Here is a 23,602-nt window from a genome sequence, read left to right on the forward strand (position 1 = left end):
TCCCTTAAAATAAGAAACAAATCAAAAGAGAAGAGAATATAATATTATATATTCGACAATACTACTTAACTAAGGATCAGGAAACCCCAAGTCACTTTTTCTTCTAACTTGTTTTTCAACTCATTTTCTTTTGTATTTTATAATTTCATTTTAATTATTTTCACTTTTTTTGAAATTCCTCCAAGTACGCTATTAAATACTTCCCTAGTATTTCATGATGTGACACTATGATTGAAAAGGGACATTATCTCTTTTCAGTCTTTTACCATGTTAAGCATAAAATTATTTACCTCTCTGGAGCTCATCATTAACCTGCAGTCTATAATATGTACAGACAAGAAAGTTAAATAGAGATTACACAGATGTTTTATCCTCTATCCTTAAACTATTTAATAGAGCAAGGATGAGTTATAAGCTGATCTAGAATGTTGGTTTTTGTCTTACGAAATATAAACTGAATGGGTAATTGAAAATGTCTTTCATTGCATCATTCGAAAGTTATTGGGCCTTTATAACAAGGCTAGCATGGGTCACAGGAATGTAATACTTCATTTTCTCTTATCTGGGAAGTCTTTAATAAAAATTTTAATAAAATGGAATTATATATAACTATCATATGGCATATATATAACTGATATGCTATAATATATAGCTATAATATAATTTCTAAAATTTAAAACTATAAATTAATTATAAACTGATTTATAAATAATATATAAATATGTCATAAAACCACTGCATGCTAAAAATAAGATAAATTCAAAACTAAGTATTCCCATTAACAAGACATAGTGTTTGTATAAGCATTCTCCTCATTACCATTAGACATTAGTATAGTAACATTTAATTAAATTTCATTTTTAGTAGATTTCCTGGTATGCTCTATGACTGATGTATTTTAGAATCTTAATATTTATATATTTTATATTTTTAGCTTTAGAGCACACAATGATTGAACAACATTTTAGCACTACATCTCTATATATTTGTATAGTGTTAATTGAAAAACTTAAAATAAAAACTTGTCATCTTTCAAATTATAAAAAGAATCAAGCCATCACTTTAAGAGACTACTACGACATCTCTGAAACTGTATATTGCTATTCACAGGACACTTTCCATATCATGCATATTGGGTCATCATGACATCACCAACTAATCAATTACAGTGATTATAAACATCAACTACTATATAACACACTGAACTACTTTCAATTCTACTATCAATAGTTTTCTAAGAGAATGATACATTCCAAGATTTTTTTAAAAAAACACTCCAGTTCTGGGATTCACAATCTTCTACAGTGCAAAGAATTAAGTTTTTGATGTAAAGGGAATTATCCTTAATTTATCTCCTAATTTGTTTATATGTATAGCAATTCAAAACGTAAATATTTTAAATCTATAAAAAGAGAAAAAAAGAGTTTCATGAAAATATAATGATATAAAATGCTAAGAACTAATGATTCAAAGGTACCTGGTCATTCTGCTTTTTTTCATATGCAAGTTTCTGAGGAGTAGGTGCTATTCCAGATGTGAAATTTAGTTTTGAAATATGTCTGTTAGAAGGTAACTCCACTGAAAAAGATGATGGAGTGAAACTGCAGTTCTCTATTTTGCTGAACTGAGGGTGAAGCATACTATATGAGTCCATGCCTTGTGACTATAGGAAAGAAGATAAAATCATTTACATTACCAAAATATATAAACTAGAGAAGAGGAAAGTCAAAATAGTGAAATTAAAATAAGTGAAAAGGGCAGGGGTTACAAAAGAAAATGTCCTAAGGCAAGGCAACCCATCAGTAATTGACAGAACTTACTAGGAAGAGAGTGGTTATCAGTGAAGGCTATACTGAAGAGCACCTTTCCCTCTGCCTTCCCTACTCCTGCTTCTCTCCATCCTCCAGCTCCATTCCTGTAGGCTACCTTCTAAAGACAGGAAATCTGAGTTTCATTAACCCATAATCCAGGTGATAAGATTTCTAAGGGATTTTAGTATCATTGCCATTATCTTTCTGATCTAGCTTAACTCTGGCAATTCAAAGGAAAAAAATGATAGCTAACAATATGACATTAGATGTTAAAGTTCCAAGCTTTAATTATAATCTATGCATTTTCTAATTGATTAAAATTTTATTTGCTAAGAAAATTATTTGCTATACTTTGAAAGAGAAATCATCTTGGGATCCACGTGAGGGTTGGACATCACAATTTGATATAAAGTAATCTGGTTACTATGTTTGAACAGATGAATTGCTCAATAATCACGTGAACCCAAAGTAAGAATCCCTAAGTGAACTGTCCTTGGCAGCTCATCAGTAACAAGCAGAATCAAATGTTATGCAAACATAGGCCTAGTCACATTACCAGCAGTCCAAAGAGATTCTCATAAGCAATCAATTAAAATATTCTTAAGGCATAGATTTCTCACCTGGAAAGCTTTTAAAAGAATTAAAGACTCAAAATTTTCTTTAAAATAATTTTCTCCAGTATTCAGACATTTAGATCATTAGGTAGCATATCACAATTGCTGAAATAACCTATAGAATTTTTTTAAAAATCTCACCTGGACTGGGCCAAGATCTTCCTTGCTACTTAGTCTTTGATAGTTTACACTAATGAAAAGAAAAATTTAGGTTAAAAATATAAATTGAAATAAAATCGACTGTCCTTTCCTATATTTAAAATTCATACTGTTCTACACAAAACATATAGAAACCTAAGTAAATCATTACAGGGTCATAATATTACTAGGTTTTATAAAAATTATATTAATACTAGATATAGACATTTTTATGATAAGGTAAGTCAAACGAAGTGTACAAAATCTGGATCATTTGATGAAGGTCTTAATCATTGCATAATACTGTTAACAGCCAAACAAACAAAAACTGGGGGTAGAAGGTAAGTATTTTATACATTTTTGAGTGAGTAAAAGTGTTGTTAATAACCAGTTTAAACACCTAATAATATAAATCCTAGCTAAAACCTACTTGGTTTCCGTATCATCAAGGCAGAGTTTAGAAGGTACACAGTGAGGTGACATTGGAAGTTCTAAATTATGCTTTCTTAGGGGGATTTTTATGTCTCTATTCATGTTCACATGGGTTGGTTTTCTCACAGTTTCTACAATAAAAAATATATAATTATAATTTTAAAATAAGAATAAAAAATTGTAAAAGTACTGTTTAATAAATCATGTTCATTACATAAACATATATCTAAGAAATTTTACTAAAACATTTACATTCTATCAGTGCTAAAATAAATCATTAAAATATAAACAACTATCAGAGACTTTAAAACATATTCATCATCTTATATATTCCTCATTATAGCTGCCCTATTAATTTAGTTCTACTTTTTCTTCCACCAAGATTTCTCTGATCTCCAGACTAGTTACTATGTTATATATTCCCACAGTACTATATATATTTTCCCTTTCTCTGGTCAGTACTTTCACCTACTCTATTTTTGTGATACACCCACCCAAACTATATACATAGTTATAGTGTAGATTTTATATCTTCTTATAAAACTCTGCCTCAAGCCAGGCACAGTGGCTCATGCCTGTAATCCCAGTTACTAAGGAGGCTGCAGTTGGAGGATGGCTTGAGGCCAAGAGTTCAAGACCAGCTTGGGCAACACAGTGAAACCCTGTCTTTAAAAACAAAACAAAATAAAAGTCTTGTCTCTCTGGATAAAATAATTGATTTGGCAGTAGCCATCTGACTAAAGGTGAACCAATAATCGTATCCCATTCTGCTAGTTATAAGCAAAATTTTTTCACTGTGAGATTGGTACCAGTAGCACAAGGAAATATTCTTACAGTGGAATTTTAAAATGTGGGACCAGAGAAACAATTCTCAGTATTTCCTTGGTGGCAAAACTAGAGAAGGTGAGTAATATTAGTTTCTTAAGGCCATGTTTTGAGCCTCAATGATGAAGACAGTCTGAGAGAATAAAGTTAATGACTGAAGTGAAAAAGAATCTTGATAGTATTCAAGTCCCTGTTTCAAGTCATCTCTGAGGCCCACTGCACCATCACTCTTCCTGTTAAAGGAGTAAAAAGATAACTGTTTTGAATTTCTGTCATTTGCAGCCATGAGTCCTGATTAGTAAAGCTTGCTTTCTGTTTTATCCTCAGCACCCAGTAGAGTACTTACAGTGGGTACCCAATAAAAATATGCTGAAGAAATAAATGAAAAGAAAGTGCAGGAGTTCAGGCCATTATCCCAAAATAAGTCATCTTGCTATTTAAGAAAACAGCAGAAGCAGGAAGGTTACTCTCAGCTTTCCCCTGAAGCAGGTCATAAAACCCTCATTCGAGAAGTGCTCTGGTTATACTTGGAAGAAAATAATATCCCTATCTCTGAAGACACAGGGTCACAAATAAGAATCTGAACAAAGAGGCCTTGCTAAGATCCCCTTAGTTTATTACTATTAGATCATTCTTTTAAAAATCCAATCATACTTCTTGAGGACTATCCACTTTTTCATCAAACCTGGCAAGAAAAATACACAAGTTTAGCCATTTCTTCCAATCTTAAGATCTTAAATTTCTTATCAAGGCTCTAGTGTCACATAAAACTTACTAAATAAATCTGTATGTTTTTCTCCTGTTAATCTGTCTTTTGTTATTGAGGGTTTAGCCATAAACCTAGCAATGGATGAGGAAATATATTTTTATTCACCTACGACTGGGAATAAAGGTAAATACATCAAAAAGATTTACAACAAAAAGTTTTATTCTCAAAATCCATGAACAATGTATTTATTCTTTCTAAAGTATAACAAATTTACTTGTGTAAACTGTTATCTGTGGAGGGAGAAAAAAAATGACGGAGAAAGGAAATGAGGAAATATTAACAATACTCTGATCAATTTCTATCCCTTCCTGATAAATTGTCTTATTTTTATGCTCTCATTTTTAGCAGTTGTTTTAAAAATTAAATATCAGACACAAGTTCCTCTAAAAGAGGAAAAATATACTCTAATTAAGCTTTTTATTTACTTGAAGTATCAAAATATATGACAAAATGGACTTTATTTTGCAGTATTAGACTTCTATGATTAACATCCCAGGAAAGTGTAATAAATAATTCAAGTGATGACATAGGAAACTAGTCATTGAAGCAAAAATCTTTCCAGATCTTCCTTTCATACATATCCTTTAAATAGTAAAGAACAGTTAATTTGTTGATATGTATTAACATTTATTCCCTGCTCTCTAGCTAAACTTTGGTAACTACCTGCCTGTATAGAATAATGTAACAACTGTACTATAATAAGTTTAGTGACACCTAATAAATTAATTTTATATAACACATACACAAAATAAAAATAAAAATTGGATTAAGCAACAAAACGTTTTAAGCAGATATTAACTAGGCATCTAATTTAAGAGAGCAACCAAATTTTAAAATTAATTTTCCACATGCTTTGAGCTTGAAAATTACAAACTAATTAGAAGACTAAACATTATTATGATCACATCAAGTTCAAAACAGAATGCAATTGGAACGACTTACCAGGAATTTTCTTCTTGCAAGATATCTGATTTACCATACATAGGTTAAGAATGTCTAAGCTGACAGCAGAATTTTTGACAGGAGATAAAACTCCCAGTGATTTCATTTTTGATTTTAACCTGTGTTTTTCAAAATATTCCTAAAATAATTAAAAATTAAAAACAATGCAGCAAATATGCGGTTTTAGACAGAATTATAAATAATAAAAAATCAATCATGTTATTAAGTCATTGACTTGATACTTTTAAATTTTGTGACATCTTTATATGTTTATAAATACATTACAATTAATCATAACTTGCAGTTTGCCTAAAGACTAAATTTCACAGCCTTTTATGATCTTCCTTAAGCATAACCTTTAAAACAGAATGCTATAAAGCTATTCTCTGAAATCAAAAGATTAGAAATTATCTCTATATAGAAAGCTTAAAAAATCTGGTAACAGAACAATTCTGACAGGCTAAAATCTTGTTCTTGTTTTTCTACAAAGTATGCTATTCTGCAGACATAGAAAACCTTAAAAATATGCACAGCTGAGTGCCATTAAAAGTCAACAGAAATGAAGAAAAAAAAAGCTATGTGCAAATTAATCTGCAACCAAAGCCAATTTCGTTTATTTGTTATCCCTCCATGATTCCCAGATGTTTGTTTTTTTAACAAGACTTGCACATAATTATCACTTTATCCAGTTTTTATTTTCTTTCTGTTTGAACTGTTATTATTCTTTCTTATTGCCATTCTTTTTCTTTCAGGTTACATCATTAATTCATTTAAATAAAAATTAACTAATATTTATTTATCAAGCAACTATTATGTGCTAGGTTGTGAAAACATCTTCTCTTCCATTAAATAACTCATAATATAATGCTATGAATGTAATTATAAATGCGAAATTGTCAGAAATGAGAAAAAGCCAAGATGGCAAAATATTTAGTGCAAGAGGTCATAATTTGAAGAGGTTACATATCATATTTATTTTCAAGAAGTTGAGGCTCTTTCACATTAACATTTCAGAATATTGTCAATTATAACTTTTAAGTTTGTAAAAATCTTGTAAGAACTATAACAGACTTGCCAATGATCACACACAAAAAAGTAAATGTCTTGTTTTACAAAATAAATAACAGATAAAAGGTATTTGTTCATATTTCATTTGAGTGATCTGGAACTCCAAATTAGACTAAAATGTATTTTTAAAGACCATACTATGGTTAAGCAATGAAATTACAGGATCTTCAGGATGTAAATAGTTTTCCACCTTGAAACAACAACTCAGTCAATGCTAGATCTTATAATTGATTGTGTCCTGGAATTAAGAAGTTGTTAGTTCATCTGTACAAAGTACAAAGGCACTGTACTTTGTGATGGATAAGACCATAGTGAGGGAGATGATGACACAAATAAATGCAACTGAGTGTGATTGGGGATGGTATCAAATCCTAGGAAAGGTATGGAAATTATTGTTTGGGGATAGGGTGGGTACAGGGAAGGGAGGACATGGAAGACTTCTTTGGAAATGAGTTCTAAGATAGATGGATGAGTCAGAGCTATCCAAAGAGGGTAGGAATATAAGGTTCCAGGAATAAGGAAGAACAATACAAAGACTGTCAAAGGGACTAAGCCTTTATTCCAGGAAACATGTTGAAGAAGTTTGTCCCATATTATCCAGCCATCATGATAGCCTCTAATATCTGTTCCAAGAAAGAACAGAAGTATGTAACTAACTGATTAACTTGACAAGACTAAGCTCAATTTTTTTGTCAAGTCTCACTTGGTAAAAACAACTAGAAAACAATTTGAAAAGAACTAGAAAACTTTCAGAAACTAAGTAATCAAATTTTAACTTGAAAACAGTCATTAAAAAGGAACAACCAGAGAGATAGAAATAAAATCTGGAGAATGTACCAAAGAAAGATCAGAAAGAATTTGCTTTGTGTAGGAGATGACAACGTAATAAAATAAATCGGACTGACAAATATCCTTTCAATTGAACAGCATAAAGTTCATTGTTGACTTTAGCAAGATGACTGAGAAATGAATGGGATGCAATACAAAAGGGGATAGCTGGGAAGGAAAAGAATCCAGAGACTGCCACTATCCTGCTTTTATAATATCACTCCGTTGTTTTTATTGAAATTTTACTACCTTTGATCATATTAACATTATTGGGTTTTTTTTTCTGTTTTAGAACTTTATATAAAGGAATCTTACTGCTTATATTCTGTGAGTTTCTTCTTTTGCTCAACATTACGTATTTGAGATTCATCTGCATTAATTATATGTAGCTTATACATTTGCACTGCTATGCTATTACTTGCATATGCCATAATTTGTTTAAGCATTCTACTATTCTACTGCTAATGGATTTTGGGACAGTTCTCTTTCCCTCTCCTTCCTTCCCCTTGCCTGTCTTCTTTCTCCATCTCTCTCTCTCTGTTTGCTATTTCAGCATAACAATGACCCAAACAAATCTTGTACATATCCAAAAGGGCACATGTACAAGGGTTTCTTTGCTCAGTTGTAAGGTATATACATGCTCAGCCTTACTATGGAATGCAATCAGTGTAATAAAAAATAAAGACAAAATAAATGGAAGTAGTACACAGGTTATGACACCATTACTGTACATCATTTATCTAGGTAATAAATGATTATTTAAATTAGAATACCAATACTCAGGTAGTGAGAAGTGGTCAGATCTGGGATACATTTTGGAATTAGAAGGACAGCAGGAATCAACAATGATCTTTAAGTCTCTGACTGAGCAAAATACGTGGCTAATCAAGCTATCAACAAGGATGTAGAAGACCAAAGGAAGATGGCCTCCAGTTTCACTTAGGTGAATGTATTAGTGGTAGAAAAGCACTTCAAGGTTATTAGTCTCATAAGGCTGACAAAAATAAAAACACTTTTTCTTTACCTTTTGCTTTCTTCTTTCCTGCTTGATCAGAACCCTGGACCTGAAAAAAGCAGCAGAATAAAATATATAGTGATCAAAGAAATGGCCTTTAAGACAATTGCCAGTTTAGCTTAATTGAAGATTTAGAGTTAAAATCTAAAAGTGTAGTATCATTGCATTTTTTCTGAAAAGAAACTATAAAAATATTCTTAAAGTATTTATAGTATGATGTTTCACAAAATTTTCTTAGGAAATCCAATATCTAATAAAAAATACTGCATGTCAATGATGAATAATTAAGTATAAAATAAATCTGAATTCTAATGCTAAGATAAGCAAAAAAAAATGCATTGGAAAGAATATATCCCTGAAACATTCTTATCTGATAGCAATATTCTCTGTCAACATTCTTCTTTTTCTTTGTATTTCAACATTCTACTGAAATCTACAGAGAACAGAGAGGAAGTTGAAATCTATTTGGGATCTAAGGAAATGTGAAGTGTATTGCTAGAGCAACATCAGTTACATTAATATATCAGCCATATGTACTTGAAATTTCATATCTATGTCTTAATATGTTCAGGCTGCTATAACAAAATACTATAAAGCCAGGGAGGTTACCAAGAAGAGAAATTTATTCCTCACAGTTCTAGAGGCTAGGAAGTCCAAGATCAAGGCACCAACAGATTTGATATCTGGTGAGTGCCCACTTTCTGGTTTACAGATGACATTTTTTTGCTGTATCCTCATTTGGTAAAAGGGGTGAGCTGACTCTATGTAGCCTCTTTCACAAGGGTATGAATCTGAATCATGAAGACACTGCCCCTGTGACCCAATCACCTTCCAGAGCCATCCCCTCCTAATATCATCACCTTGGGAGTCAGGATTTTAACATATGAACTTGGGGGAAAGACAAAAATTGAGACAACAGCATCTTCTTTAAAAAAAAAAAAAACAACCTAGTAGTTCTGGATGTGCTTTGTATCTATAATCCTTGAGCCACATACAGCACTGAAGACCAATGATAGTGCAGTATTTAATGGTTATAAGATATTTGTTCTATTAATAACAGCGGAACACTATAAAATATTCATGACAGTATTACCAGATTTACATAACTTTTAGACATGCATAACACTAGGGTCTCAAATTCAAGATTTATGTAAGAATAAGTAAAATGACACTGTGTCTTAACTGTATACTATCTAATATCAAAATAATAATTGCTAATACTAAATAGCATATATCTTCCACCATTCTAGACACTTCAGACACTTTACATGTATAAGCTCATTTAATTCCATGGCAACTCTGTAAGGTAGGTTCTGTTTCTGTACCCACTTTACTGATGAGGAAACTAAGGCAAAGACAGGTTAAGTAACTTCCCCAAGATCACACTGCTTATAAATGGTAGAGGCAAAATTGAAATCCAGGGTGTCTGATATTGGAGTTCTTAGCCAAAACTGCCTTTCAAGTATGTCAACTGAGAATATATAAAGTTGTTCATTTTTCCCAGTGATTTTCATAAACTTTACCAATGACAATTACTGAATACCCCTGACTTTGCTACTTATTGAATATGTTCTTTAATATACTTCCCATTAACTTTGTTCCCCCACACAAGAACTAATCAGGCTCAACCCTACTTAGTTTCTGAGATCAGGCACGTTCAGGGTGGACTCGCTAGAGTCCAGCTGACTCATTAGCTATGTCTTAATTGACTATTTGAACTCATTGAGCAAAGAACCCTATATATTCTGCTGCAGGCAGCATCATAAGTGTACTGCTGCCATTCAAACTTTACAAAGAAAAATGAAAAAAAATTTCATTTTACCGACTTATTTGCTAAGACTAAGGAGGACATGAGAAATCAGTTTATTCTCCATCATTTTAAAACTCACAAAGCTTATGCACAGAAAGTAAAGTGACTTTTCAAAGTTCAGAAATATAAAAAGTATAACAGAGCTGGCAATATTACGCAATCCAGACTAAAAAGAGATAACAAAAATAAATGTTTATTGTATAAGCAGTTTCCATGTTATAGAGCTCAGTAAAATTAAGAAATCAAAGTAAATATAGTCTTCATATATGTATGCATTGTGTGATTTTATTCCAGGCTGATTTTCTCTTATCCAGGACATTCATGGCTATCACCAAATTCTACATACTACTTAATGCCCATCCCTATGTGCCTAAGAAAAAAATTAATTAGGTATTTAAGACCAATATCTACATCAGCCTAGCAATCACTAGACTGCAGTGAAAATGAAAAAGGATTCTGACATATATGTCAAAGGTCATTTCTTAAACAGAACATTTTAGATTATTATTAAGGCTATCACTGTTATTAATAGAATGATATGTCCACATAAACTAAATATTGTCCCGAATATAGTCACTCTTAATTATTTGCACTAAAGAAGAAGAGTGCATCAGTCAGAATTCTTATAAGCAATAGAAAGTATATTTGGCTGATTCAAACAGAAAATAAATTTATTAAAAGAAAAATGGATAGCCAAACAGACCTGCTGAGAAGGCATGCTTGTCAAATGGCAAGAGCAAGGAAGTCTAGGCAGTTTTGGGAATATGGCCAAAATCATGCAACAATTATTCTCATAAGGATACCACTGCTGGCACTGGTGAATACTGGATACTGCTGACTATACCATTTCCACTCCTGGACAGCACTTCCCCTGGCATCTCTGTCCCTGAAAATTCAATCCTGCTGCAGCTCCTGCAACTGCCTACTACAAAAACAGATGCACTGCAGTCCCTATTTTCTTGGGTCACTAACTCCTGATTCAATGTACAAGGCAAGAACACCAAAATTGAGCTTAGATCATGTATCACTAGCTGCAAAACAGACTGGGAAACAAGTCTCCAGGCTTGTTTATTTGTTTTTTGTTGTTGTTGTTTGTTTGTTTGTTTTTTCAGCTTCTATAGAGGAAGGCGGCCTGTACCTAACACCAAAACTCCTAAGGTGGTAGACAGATATACCACACATAAACAGGGGCCTCAGATACTGGTATGCCAAAGATCACAAATGTCTACTACACTGCTACAATAAAATGAAAATAGGTAATGATCCAAAGGTCATTTTTATTTGGCTATGTCAGGATATATGTACTCCTTAATAGTTGCTTCTTGTGGTTTGCTTAGGCTAATATAAAAATAAGACAACAGTAATAAGGGACTATATTCCCTAAGTAGTAGGGGAAACTAACCAGAACTTTATATATGACAAAAATAAATTATAATTAAAAGGACTTGCCAATGAATCCCTAGTAGTCATTGCTAAAAGCATTCCACACTGACTACTGCAGTATTATGTATGTAGTCAACTGTCATAATTACATTGTAAATGGTCTCTTTGATTTTATGCAAATGTTCTCCAATATATTTTACTACATAAGTAATTGCTTTAAAACACAGCTGTAATTATCATTTAGGGATATGACTTCCATAGCATGCACCTACTTAGCTTTCAACGTTGTTTTACATTCTTCGACTTATGTACTACAACACTCAACCAAACTGAAATATGTGTTTCTCTAATTTTTGTCTTGAAACTTAAATTACTAGAGGATTGGGAGTGAGCTAGAAAGTGGGAATGAGGTTCATCTTTTTTAAACACTAATTACTATGTTATTCTGGAAAATGAATTTTTAAAGAAATATGTACAATCATCTCTTTCAATGAAAGTTTGAATGAACAATATTAGTTGTCATTATAATAGGTATTGATTCAAAATCATTTTGTACTTAAAAGAAAATTGGTAGGTCATAACCTCTTCATAGAATCCTCCACAAGTTATCTATTCTAGATAGTAGTAATATAAATATTTGTTACATTATTCTTTGCTAAGAAAGAAAAAAATTAAAAACAAAAAAGTATAAAGGGGTTAAAGGAGAGAAGGGAGGGAGAAGGGAAGAGAAAGGAGAGAAAGGAGAAAAAAAGGAGTAGAGGGAGAGGGAAAAACAACCATGCTAATTACAGAAACGCATCAGGGCATTTCTGCTCCTTGCTATTACTTCTAGTAAGGAAAGGTTTAAAGGAAAATGCTAAAGAAATACTTTCTTTTTTAAAAAAATTAAAAAGACACAAATGCAATAAAGTTACCAAAGAAATGTTTAAAAAAACACTAACATGTACATTTTACATGGAGTATGCAAGAGATATTGAAACTGTATTAGGAATTAAAAACTATGAGTGTCATATAAACACCATATACTGTCAGTATTAACTTGTTCTTTTTTGCTTCTTTTGTTTTATTTTGCTTTTTAGTTTCTTGATCAGTTTTTTTTCTTAGGGGCATTGTGTCATGCAAAAGAAACTGCTCCAGACTGTTAAGCTCTTATAATAATATCTTAAATTTGATGAAAAGTGGAAAATTTAAAGAAAATTAATAGCCCAATAATTAGCAAATGAAAAACAGTATTTTATGGTTTTGTGACACTGAAATTAATATTAACCTAAAACATGAAAATCTAACATTGTTAGCTGGTAGACTTATTAACATTCAAGACAGTAACTAGCCTAGAAAAAGTACTTACATTGGCTTTCCACAAAACTAAAGCAGGTCGACCTGATGTGTTAGGAATAGTAATGATATATGTTAGAATGTTATGGCTTTTAAGTAACTTCCCTTATAATGCAAAAGAAAAAGTTTTCACATAAGTATGAATTACCAAAAAAAGGTATTAAGGAAAAAAACGTTAAACCAATAAAGCAAAAATTCATCTAATATTTAGAATACAGAGCCTAATTAAAATAAGTTCTCGGAGACCGAATTCTTGCAGTATTTTCACACAGAAAACACTGTTCCACAGCTACGAGCTGTAATCATAAACACGAAGAGCCATTTCCCGAGTCACACAGTGGAAGATATTTCAGAATGCAAATGACACTCCAACACATAAGTATATTTCAAGCTATTTGCATTATCACTAGTTCAAGAAGAAAAAAAATGAATACACTCATAGTTCCATTAGTACTATCTCTAAAATTTACAAATAGTCTTGAAACATTTAACATATTTTCATCAAAATAACTAAACTGGTTTTTAGATGCAATTTGGCAACTAATTTTATAGCTACAAACTTCGTAAGATTTCCACACAAACATTCCTGATAGTCTTACAGGTAGCTAGACATGGATTTGAATTTTAATAAGCAATATTATAAATACCATAAAACCTCTACATCCCTAAAACAAACTTCTTTTTTTAATACTTTAAGTTCTAGGGTACATATGCACAACATGCAGGTTTGTTACGTAGCTATACACGTGCCATGTTGGTTTCCTGCACCCATCAACTCATCATTTACATTAGGTATTTCTCCTAATGCTATCCCTCCCCCAGCCCCCCACCCACCAACAGGCCCCAGTGTGTGATGTTCCCTATCCTGTGTCCATGTGTTCTCATTGTTCAACTCCCACCTATGAATGAGAACATGTGGTGTTTGGTTTTCTGTCCTTGTGATAGTTTGCTGAGAATGATGGTTTCCAGCTTCATCCAGGTCCCCGCAAAGGACATAAATTCATCCTTTTCTATGGCTGCATAGTATTCCATGGTGTATATGTGCCACATTTTCTTAATTCAGTCTACCATTGATGGACATTTGGGTTGGTTCCAAGTCTTTGCTATTGTGAATAGTGCCACAATAAACATACGTGTGCATGTGTCTTTATCATAGAATGATTTATAATCCTTTGGGTATATGTCCAGTAATGGGATTGCTGGGTCAAATGGTATTTCTAGTTCTAGATCCTTGAGGAATCGCCACACTGTCTTCCACAATGGTTGAACTAATTTACACTCCCACAAACAGTGTAAAAGTGTTCCTATTTCTCCACATCCTCCCCAGACTCTGTTGTCTCCTGACTTTTTAATGATCACCATTCTAACTGGCATGAGATGGTATCCCATTGTGGTTTTGATTTGCATTTCTCTGATGACCAGTACTGATAAGCATTTTTGCATATGTCTGTTGTGTCTGTTGGGTGCATAAATGTCTTCTTTTAGAAGTGTCTGTTCATATCCTTTGCCCACTTTTTGATGGGGTTGTTTTTCTTTTCTTGTAAATTTGTTTAAGTTCTTTGTAGATTCTGGATATTAGCCCTTTGTCTGATGGGTAGATAGCAAAAATTTTCTCCCATTCTGTAGGTTGCCTGTTTTACACTGCTGACAGTTTCTTTTGCTGTGCAGAAGCTCTTTAGTTTAATTAGATCCCATTTGTCTATTTTGGCTTTTGTTGCCATTGCTTTTGGTGTTTTAGTCATGAAGTCTTTGCCCATGCCTATGTCCTGAATGGTATTGCCTAGGTTCTTCTAGAGTTTTTATGGTGTTAGGTCTTACATTTAATTCTTTAATCCACCTTGAGTTAATTTTAGTATACAGTGTAAGGAAGGGATCCAGTTTCAGCTTTCTACATATGGCTAGCCAGTTTTCCCAGCACCATTTATTAAATAGGGAATCCTTTCCCCATTGCTTGTTTTTGTCAGGTTTGTCAAAGATCAGATGGTTGTAGATGTGTGTGGTGTTATTTCTGAGGCCTCTGTTCTGTTCCATTGGTCTATATATCTGTTTTGGTACCAGTACTATGCTGTTTTGGTTACTGTAGCCTTGTAGTATAGTTTGAGGTCAGGCAGCGTGATGCCTCCAGCTGAAAACCCAATCGTCTCAGCCCAAAATCTCCTTAAGCTGATAAGCAACTTCAGCCAAGTCTCAGGATACAAAATCAATGTGCAAAAATTACAAGCATTCCTATACACCAATAATAGACAAACAGAGAGCCAAATCATGAGTGAACTCCCATTCACAATTACTAAAAAGAGAATAAAATACCTAGGAATCCAACTTACAAGGGATGTGAAGGACCTCTTCAAGGAGAACTACAAACCACTGCTCAACGAAATAAAAGAGGACACAAACAAATGGAAGAACCTTCCAAGCTCCTGGATAGGAAGAATCAATAATGTGAAAATGGTCATACTGCCCAAAGTAATTTATACATTCAGTGCTATCCCCCTCAAGCTACCACCGACTTTCTTTACAGAGTTGGAAAAAACTACTTTAAAGTTCAAATGGAACCAAAAAAACAAACTTTTTAATATAAATCTTTTAAAATGTAATTGCTGACAAGAAAAAGGGTAGATAATGAACTGAGACTATAACGCTTACAGTTAAGTTTCAAGGAGTAAAAAAATCACACACTGCGTAACGATGGTTCCGTCAAGGACAGACCACTTATACAACACTGGTCCCATAACAGTATAATGATGCTGAAATCTTCCTATCATCTAGTGATTGCCTAGTTGTCGTAACATGGTAGCAAACATTACTAACATGTTGTGGTGGTCCTGGTATAAATAAACCTACTTCACTGTAAGTGGTATAAAAGTATAGCACATACAATTATCTATAGCCCATAATACTTGATAATGATGATAAAAGACTGTGTTACTGGTTTATGTATTTATTATTACTATACTTATTTTAGCACATAGTCCTTCTGCTTATTAAAAAAAATAGTTAATTTTAGAACAGCCTCAGGCAGGCCCTTCAGAAGGTGTTCCAGAAGAAGGCATTGTTATCATAGGAGATGGTAGCTCCATGCATGTTATTGCCCTGAAGACCTTCCTGTGGAACAAGATGTAGAGGTGAAGACAATGAGATTGATGATCCCTAACCATGTGAGCCTAGATTAATATGTGTATTTGTGTTTTCATTTTTAATAAAAAAGTTTGAAAAATTTTAATAAATTAAAAATAGAAAAAACTTAGACTAAGGATATAGTCTTGTACAGCTGTTCAATGTGTTTTAAGCAAAGTGTTATTATGAAACAGTCAAAAAGTTAAAAAGAATTTGTAACAAACCTGCACGTTGTGTACATGTACCCTAAAATTTAAAGTATAATAATAATAAAATTTAAAAGAAAGTTTATAAAGTAAAAAATGTTCCAGTAGCTTAAGGTTAATTTATTACTAAAGAAAGAAAAACATCTTTAAACATAAATTTAGTGTAGCCTAAGTGTATAGTGTTTATAAAGTCTACAGTAGTATACAGTAATGTCCTAATGCTTCACATTCACTCACCATTCACTCACTGACTCACCCAGGTCAACTTCAGTACTGCAGGCTCCATTCATGTTTTATATGGTATTTTTACTGCATCTTTTCTATATTAAGATATGTTTAGATACATAAATACTTACTATTGTGTTATAATTACCTACAATATTCAGTACAGTAACATGCTGTATAGGTTTGTAGCTTAGAAGCAAAAGACTATACCATATAGCATAGGTGTGTAGTAGACTAGACCCCCTAGGTTTCTGTAAGCACAGTCTATGATGTTTACACAATAACAAAATTGTCTAATGGTATATTTCTCAGAATGTAACCCTGCCACTAAGCAACATGTGACTGTATATGTATGTACAAATGTGAATGTATATATACATGCATGCATACATACATATATACATATATGTGTATATAAATATATACACATTTAAAATGTTATTTGTGGACAAAAATATTGGTTTTACTATGTTGTCAATCTCTAAAATATTTTATACAAAAGCCATTTTCAAAAATAAACTTATTTCTGGCTGGGTGCAGTGGCTCATGCCTATAATCCCAGCACTTTGGGAGGCCGAGGTGGGAGGATCACCTGAGGTCAGGAGTTCAAGACCAGCCTGGCCAATATGGTGAAACCCTGTCTCTACTAAAAATACAAAAATTAGCCAGGCGTGGTGGTCGGGTGCCTGTAATCCCAGCTACTCGGAAGGCTGAGGCAGGAGAATCACTTGAACCTGGGAGTTGGAAGTTGCAGTGAGCCGAGATGGCACCAGTGCACTCCATCCAGCCTGGGCAACAGAGAGAGATTCCATCTCAAAAAATAAAAAATAAAAATAAATAAACTTATTTCTCAAGTTAACATTATATATATATACAAATTTACACATATATATGTAAATATGGGAACATTAAAGCAAAAACAGTTCTTTATATCAGTTATCAGAAGGTTAAACAAAAAGTATAAGCAGAAATATTTATTGTATACATGTGCTATCATCAATTACTTAAACTGCATATGTCTCTAACAATGTGTTACTCATAGTTTTCAGAAGAAAGCAATTTTTCAGTATTGATTCCTTATATTTAAATTCTCTTCATAAAATTGCCTGCAATGTTTAAAATTGCATTTCGTTAACAAATTTAAAACTGTTGAACTTTTAATCAACACTCTGCATAATTCACATTAACTGAGAAAATACTTTCTCTACAGATAATGAAGTACCTGGTAAGCTCAGAACAAATTTTGCCAAATGGAAGATACTATCCAATTTTTGTTTGTATATAAGTATTTAGCCCAAATATTTTCACAAGTACTCTTTGTCATTCCATTTATACCTTATTTTTTACAAGATAAAACGTGACAAATAAGCAGCAATATTTGATTCTTTTAAATATTTATCTAAATTTAGATGCTACAAAACTGTAGGCTCCTTCAATTGCATTCTGTTCTTCTACAAAAAAAAAATAACCAATTAAAAGTAGGCACTCCATCAAAACCTTTGTACTAGTCACAATATTCCAATATATCTGAATATCAAAAATATATTTTCAAAATTAAATCTTGTGCAGAATTAAATTTGAAAAGCCTTATATTCAATAATTACAATTTACTAAGAGCTTCAAAAGTTGAATTTTTGATCAGGCCATTCATGGAATGTTTTAAATAAAAATTTCCAACTGTTTTTGAACAAAATGCCACCAAAGTGTAGAGTACCTGCTTATAAAAATGTTCAATAGGCCGGGCACAGTGGCTCACGCCTGTAATCCCAGCACTTTGGGAGGCCGAGGTGGGGGGATCACTTGAGGTCAGGAGTTTGAGACCAGCCTGGCCAATATGGCAAAACCCCATCTCTACTAAAAATACAAAAAATTAGCTGGGCATAGTGGCAGGTTCCTGTAATCGCAGCTACTCAGGAGGCTCATTTTAACAGAACTATTAATGGTAGTTTATATTTAGTTAAAAAACAAACACTGAGACAAATGCTAAACTGGGCATGCTACTAGGACCACAGGCATAAACCTTGACCGTTTCAGGCAAACTAGGATGATGTTCACTGTACGTTTAAGTATTACCCACATTTAACAGACGAAGAATAAATTTTCAACTTCTTTGTCTAGCTTACAAACTCACCATCAAGCAGACATATGCAGACATTATCTCCAACTATTTAGGTAACGCTTTTCTGTTTTGTTTTTCTCCATCGAACCTTCTTTTGTCCTTGCCTCTGAGTAGCCAAACTCTCAGCTAAACCTATCCTATGTTCTACTATGGTTCACATTATTTATTTTTTATATCCTATTTTGGCCTCTGACATTAAATATTTTCTAACTTAATGGCAAGTCATACTTTTCTTCCCCAATACACTACAACCTTATAGAAAAAGACTAAATTTCAGTTACTTTGTACTTACACCTGGCACAGTGCTTGGTACATAGCACTCAATAATATCTTGCTTAGATGAACTAGGTCTAGGCCTACATTTACAAATGGTAACCTCTCCCTCACCTAAATTCCAACAGAACTTTGCCTAGGCCTTTCTTATGACATTGATTGATTCTCCAATCTGAATTATAAAAATAAACCTCCCTAATTTAAAAAAATCTTATACTGCATGTATAGTGGTATATTTATAGATCTATAGCCGATCTGATTCTGAATAGCATTTTGCAGACCGAAGTCTGGTTATACGTTCCTCCTTTCTTACTACCACCTTCATATCTGACGTAAGTATGAATTTGGTGAAACTAGTCATTAATAAACAAGAAAATAAAAGAATCTTTTCAAAATTAAAAACAAATCAATGCTTACATATGTTGTCTCTCAAATCTGCACTTCAACCTGATTAGAAAAATACAGGGTCTCAGTGGTGCCTTCCAGCAAATATGAAACCAATGTGAGAGGTGTAGGTCACTAAGTCCCAGATAAGTAAAAAAAAATTTTTAACTGGTGGGACTGACAATAGATTGATATTTTAATTTTGTCAAAAAAGGATTAAAAATAGAAGGGGGCATTTTAGTATCAAAAAATTTAACAAGGATATAACTTCAGAAAAAAAGAAAAAAGTCCATTAAATTGAGAAACCTGCTATTATCATTGATTAGCAAGTCTCAAAGAGACAGTAGCTTGGGAACTACTATCATATACATGTAAATTAATTTCTTAGATCAATCTCTTTGCCCTCAGTGAGACCTTGGTTTGAAATGCACTGTTATGATATCTTGCAAAGATGGCCAAAACCAAAACAGTAAAGCCAAACTAAGTAAGCAACTAAAAAAGGAAAATAAGGGAAGCTTATTTCTAATCACTGGCTCTTTCCTTTACAAAAAGACATTTTATATACGACTGGTAAAGTCCCTAAATTGAAGAGCAGCAAAGGGTCAAATGCCCAGTTTGGTTTATATAAGAAAAACTGTAAAGATCTTTGCAACTATAAAACTGTAAAGATATTGCTATCAAATGATTCTGCAATTAAACTCACTATATCAGGTTTCTATAATATACAAGAACAATCTACTTCAAATTAGTGTATGCAATCTGGTTGCTATTACTAAAACATAAATTTGCTTCATTCATTCACTTGAGAAAAAGTATACAGAGAGCCCTTTATTAACTGTTTAAGTGTCTTAATGCAGACTCACCTAGTATCGCAAACTAACATTTTTCAAGTTCCTTAATACCTTCCCTTCCAACTCATCTTTCCCTTTCCTAAGAAGCCTTGCTGAAACCTAGATCTCCAATTTGATCAATTATTTATTTCACCTCCATTTTAACTTTTAAGAACCAGTGTTCGATTGTTTCCCTTTGGTGCTTGCTCTGTGCACTATTTCTGTCCTTCAAGGCTTAGTGTAACTTCCTGTTTCTCATTTCTCTGAATTTCCACAGCCCTTTTTTGTGGTACTTTTATTTACTTTATTTGTGGCACTCATCTTTCTATACAGCATAGGATGGAGGGCAAGCACACTCAACTCAAATCCTAACTCTGCCATTTACTAGCTGGGTGCCTCTAGTCAAGTCACTTAACATTAATGAACTATGCTTCAGTTTCCCCATCAGTAAAATGGGAATAATATTTGTATATAAATCACAGCATTTTTAAGAGCAAATGAATAAGCACTTAGAACAGTGCTTGTGACAATATTAAGTCCTATTTAAATATCTATTATTATAGTGATTTGCCTAATTTTAATCTCTACTTTCTCTCCTAGGTTCTTTTTGTGGACTAGATGTATTTTTCTTTTCTGAATCCCCCTGTACAGCTTACCAATTCCCTAAACAGGTAGTCAGGTAAAAAATATATTTGCTGAATTACTTTCTGTTGAAGGCTCTGGAATTGTTCTGAAGGAATTGCTCTCCAATCACTTCACTTGCCTATATTTTAAGTTCCTAACAGTTCTTCTTAAAATGTTCAGCCAAAAACATCCCTAACAATGGAGGGGGGTAAAAAGAACTCCAGGATGGTTTGGGATAAAGATTAAAATTTCTATTCTATTAGCTCCATCAGCTGCCACTAGTTACTAAAAGCACTAGTTCAGATTGAGGCCCTTTAGGACACTATGAGTGCCAAGATCAACTAATCTTGTGTACCCTTGCCTGTTCTGAAAGTAGAAAATGGAGACACCCATTTTTTTTTATTACCAATCTGGGGCTTTACCCTAAGAAGCCTATCCCGCCACATAAAATTTATTTAAAATTGCGGTTTATCTGAACATTTCACAAGAGTTTTTCATTTCACTCTACAATGCAACCATGTTTGTGTGAAAGTTGATCACACAAATTGAGTCATTCTTGTGATGTCCAACCACATCAGAGTTGAGATGTCAGGAGGCAAAAGCACACAGGGCACATAGCATTGCTCCAAAAACATGATTCTCTGCAAGCCAAGCTTCTGAAACTGCCTAGGACCAGTTATACCAAATAACTACTAAAATGACCTTCCAGGAGGTCATTTTAACTACCACCATCACCCACCAGTCAAAGCTTGCCAGCTTCTCACAACTTCACTACTGTCAATGAACTTTCTTTCAAAACCATATGTAACATTTCTCTTTTTTTGTAAAATCCCCACCCTTTTCTTTGTTCTTCAGACATACCAAAGACATACTTTGCATATGCCCTGAATTGCAATTCTGCCATTTCCAAATAAAACGTTAAATTCAGAGATTTGTCTCTATATTTTATTTTGACTTCGACGTTTGTATAAATTTAAACACATATTTTCTCCTAATCTCTGATTAAAACTGATCCTTCGGGGAGATGTAACCATGTTTCTTAAACCCCCTGGTACCTAATATCTCCAGATGCTGCACCTCCAGGTGCTGCAGTACACCTCATTTTCAGAAACACAATCCTAGGTTACATGTTTCCTGCAGTATATTGTTTTTGCATCCTCCCAGTAGCAACTAAAATATTACGCCCAAAATAGCCATAAAAGTTTGTGATATATGACAGAATAATAGCAACATCTACATTTTAATAGTGCTAAGCATTTGTAAAATTATTTCATATAATCCTATTTAATATTTTAAAGAATACTAAATTCAAAAAGATCACATTATAAGCATGTATCAACTAAATCCTGTTGAAGCCTGTAAGTAAATTTTCACTTTTCTCCAGAGTACGTCTGCTGCCAGAACACTAGCCAGAAGTAATTCAGGTAAATTTCTAAAATACAATGCTAGCATATTCAACAGGATAAAAGTGCATGCTAAAATTATCAGGCATAGCTACAATACTTAGTGAATACAAAAGCTGTCTTTCCTCCGATAAATTCTTTAGAATTTAAACGCATTATAATCTAACATATAATTACTGTCCTGGGTCTACTTGTGACAAAAAAATTACATGTAATGGCTTCTTGTTTCAATGAAAACAATTCTTCTCATCAAGAATTTTGATCAAATGAAATTACAGGCCCACATGATTTCCACCCAGCTGGACTTTAAGGTCAATAACAATGAATAGGTTATATAAAACTAAATTTTCAATCTATCACGCTTTATGTGATCAATCCTAAATACAAAATAAACGGCAAATTCGCTCAAGTTACTCAAGTAAAAACGGTTCACTTTACTTCCCCTTAAAATACAAACTACAATTTGGATTTATGGTGATACTGGTGCCCTGCCATTGATTTAAGTGCAGCTGGGACTGGGCTGTTTCACAATTTCCAAATTCATGCAAAGACTATATATCAACTCAGAAGAACCTAAAAGAGGTGTAGACACGGAAAGAAGGCAGTAGGGGAGGGCTCAGGTGCTAAAAGGCCTCATTACAGTAACAGGGCATAGGACATGGAGAAGGGGAGGAGGGGCAGCAGGGAAGGTTACTCACAGGGGCCCCCACAGGTGAAGCCTTTGTAAAGGCAGTGAGTGGGGAGAAGCTGAGTTACTTTTGTTTGAGGAGTAGAGATATGGTTCTAGAGTCTCCAACCCGATTTGGATAACAATAAAAAGACCCTTTCCTACCAAGTTCTTTCCAGCTAAGGCTGTGACCTCTCCGCCAGGAACTAGAAAGGAGTCGTAGGAATGAATGTCCCAGCCTCAAACTCCAGCTGCACAACTTACCGGGACCCCCCGACCCAATTCATCTTCCCAAATCTTTTGACACTGAGGTCCCTGTGTCTAGAGCTCAGACATCTCAGCTCTGCGCCAAATCGCAGCTTCAGCAGGATCCCCCAGGGCCTCCTGATGGCGTCAGGGCCCGAGTAAGCTCCTTCTGGTCCACCGCCTGAGGCCCAACCTCCCAACAGCCTCTGCGGCTTCTGCGTGTTCCTTCCGGTCCTGATAGGGCCGCAAGGGGACGCTGCGGCAAAGCAGCCGACCTGGCTGACATCGTTTTAATCGCTGAGGCAAGGCAGGCCTAAATAAATGAAAGCCTAAATATCTGACAGGGGCCACAGGATTAGTGTTTCAAAACACCTCCATCATAATTTTATCTAGTTCTGACAGGTCTTTGACGTCTTTTTCGAGTCAGAGACCAGACTTGAGAAAGAAAAAGAAGGCAAGGACACAGTTAAGGATCGCTAACCCTAAAAATGATGTTTCCCTTCCCAGTTATTACCCCATACCCAAATTCCTTAAATATCCT

The 23,602-nt window shown here is 33.7% G+C and overlaps 1 protein-coding gene across 1 annotated transcript in view; it reads right to left on the reverse strand.

The window, feature by feature from the left end:
• Positions 1-23,272, reverse strand: part of REDIC1 (regulator of DNA class I crossover intermediates 1) — a 96,148-nt gene extending 72,876 nt beyond the window's left edge. Inside the window, exons 1-6 of the mRNA XM_003825725.5 lie at positions 23,080-23,272; positions 8,452-8,491; positions 5,532-5,670; positions 2,994-3,126; positions 2,567-2,615; positions 1,478-1,663 (exon numbers count right to left, since the gene is read on the reverse strand). Of these exons, the coding sequence (XP_003825773.2) occupies positions 1,478-1,663; positions 2,567-2,615; positions 2,994-3,126; positions 5,532-5,670; positions 8,452-8,491; positions 23,080-23,102 (570 nt within the window). The 5' untranslated portion in view covers positions 23,103-23,272. The remainder of the gene's footprint in view (positions 1-1,477; positions 1,664-2,566; positions 2,616-2,993; positions 3,127-5,531; positions 5,671-8,451; positions 8,492-23,079) is intronic.
• Between the last annotated feature and the right edge of the window lie 330 nt (positions 23,273-23,602).

This window comes from Pan paniscus, chromosome 10 (assembly GCF_029289425.2).
Source record: "Pan paniscus chromosome 10, NHGRI_mPanPan1-v2.0_pri, whole genome shotgun sequence".
In the NCBI taxonomy this organism is placed as follows: Eukaryota; Metazoa; Chordata; class Mammalia; order Primates; family Hominidae; genus Pan; species Pan paniscus.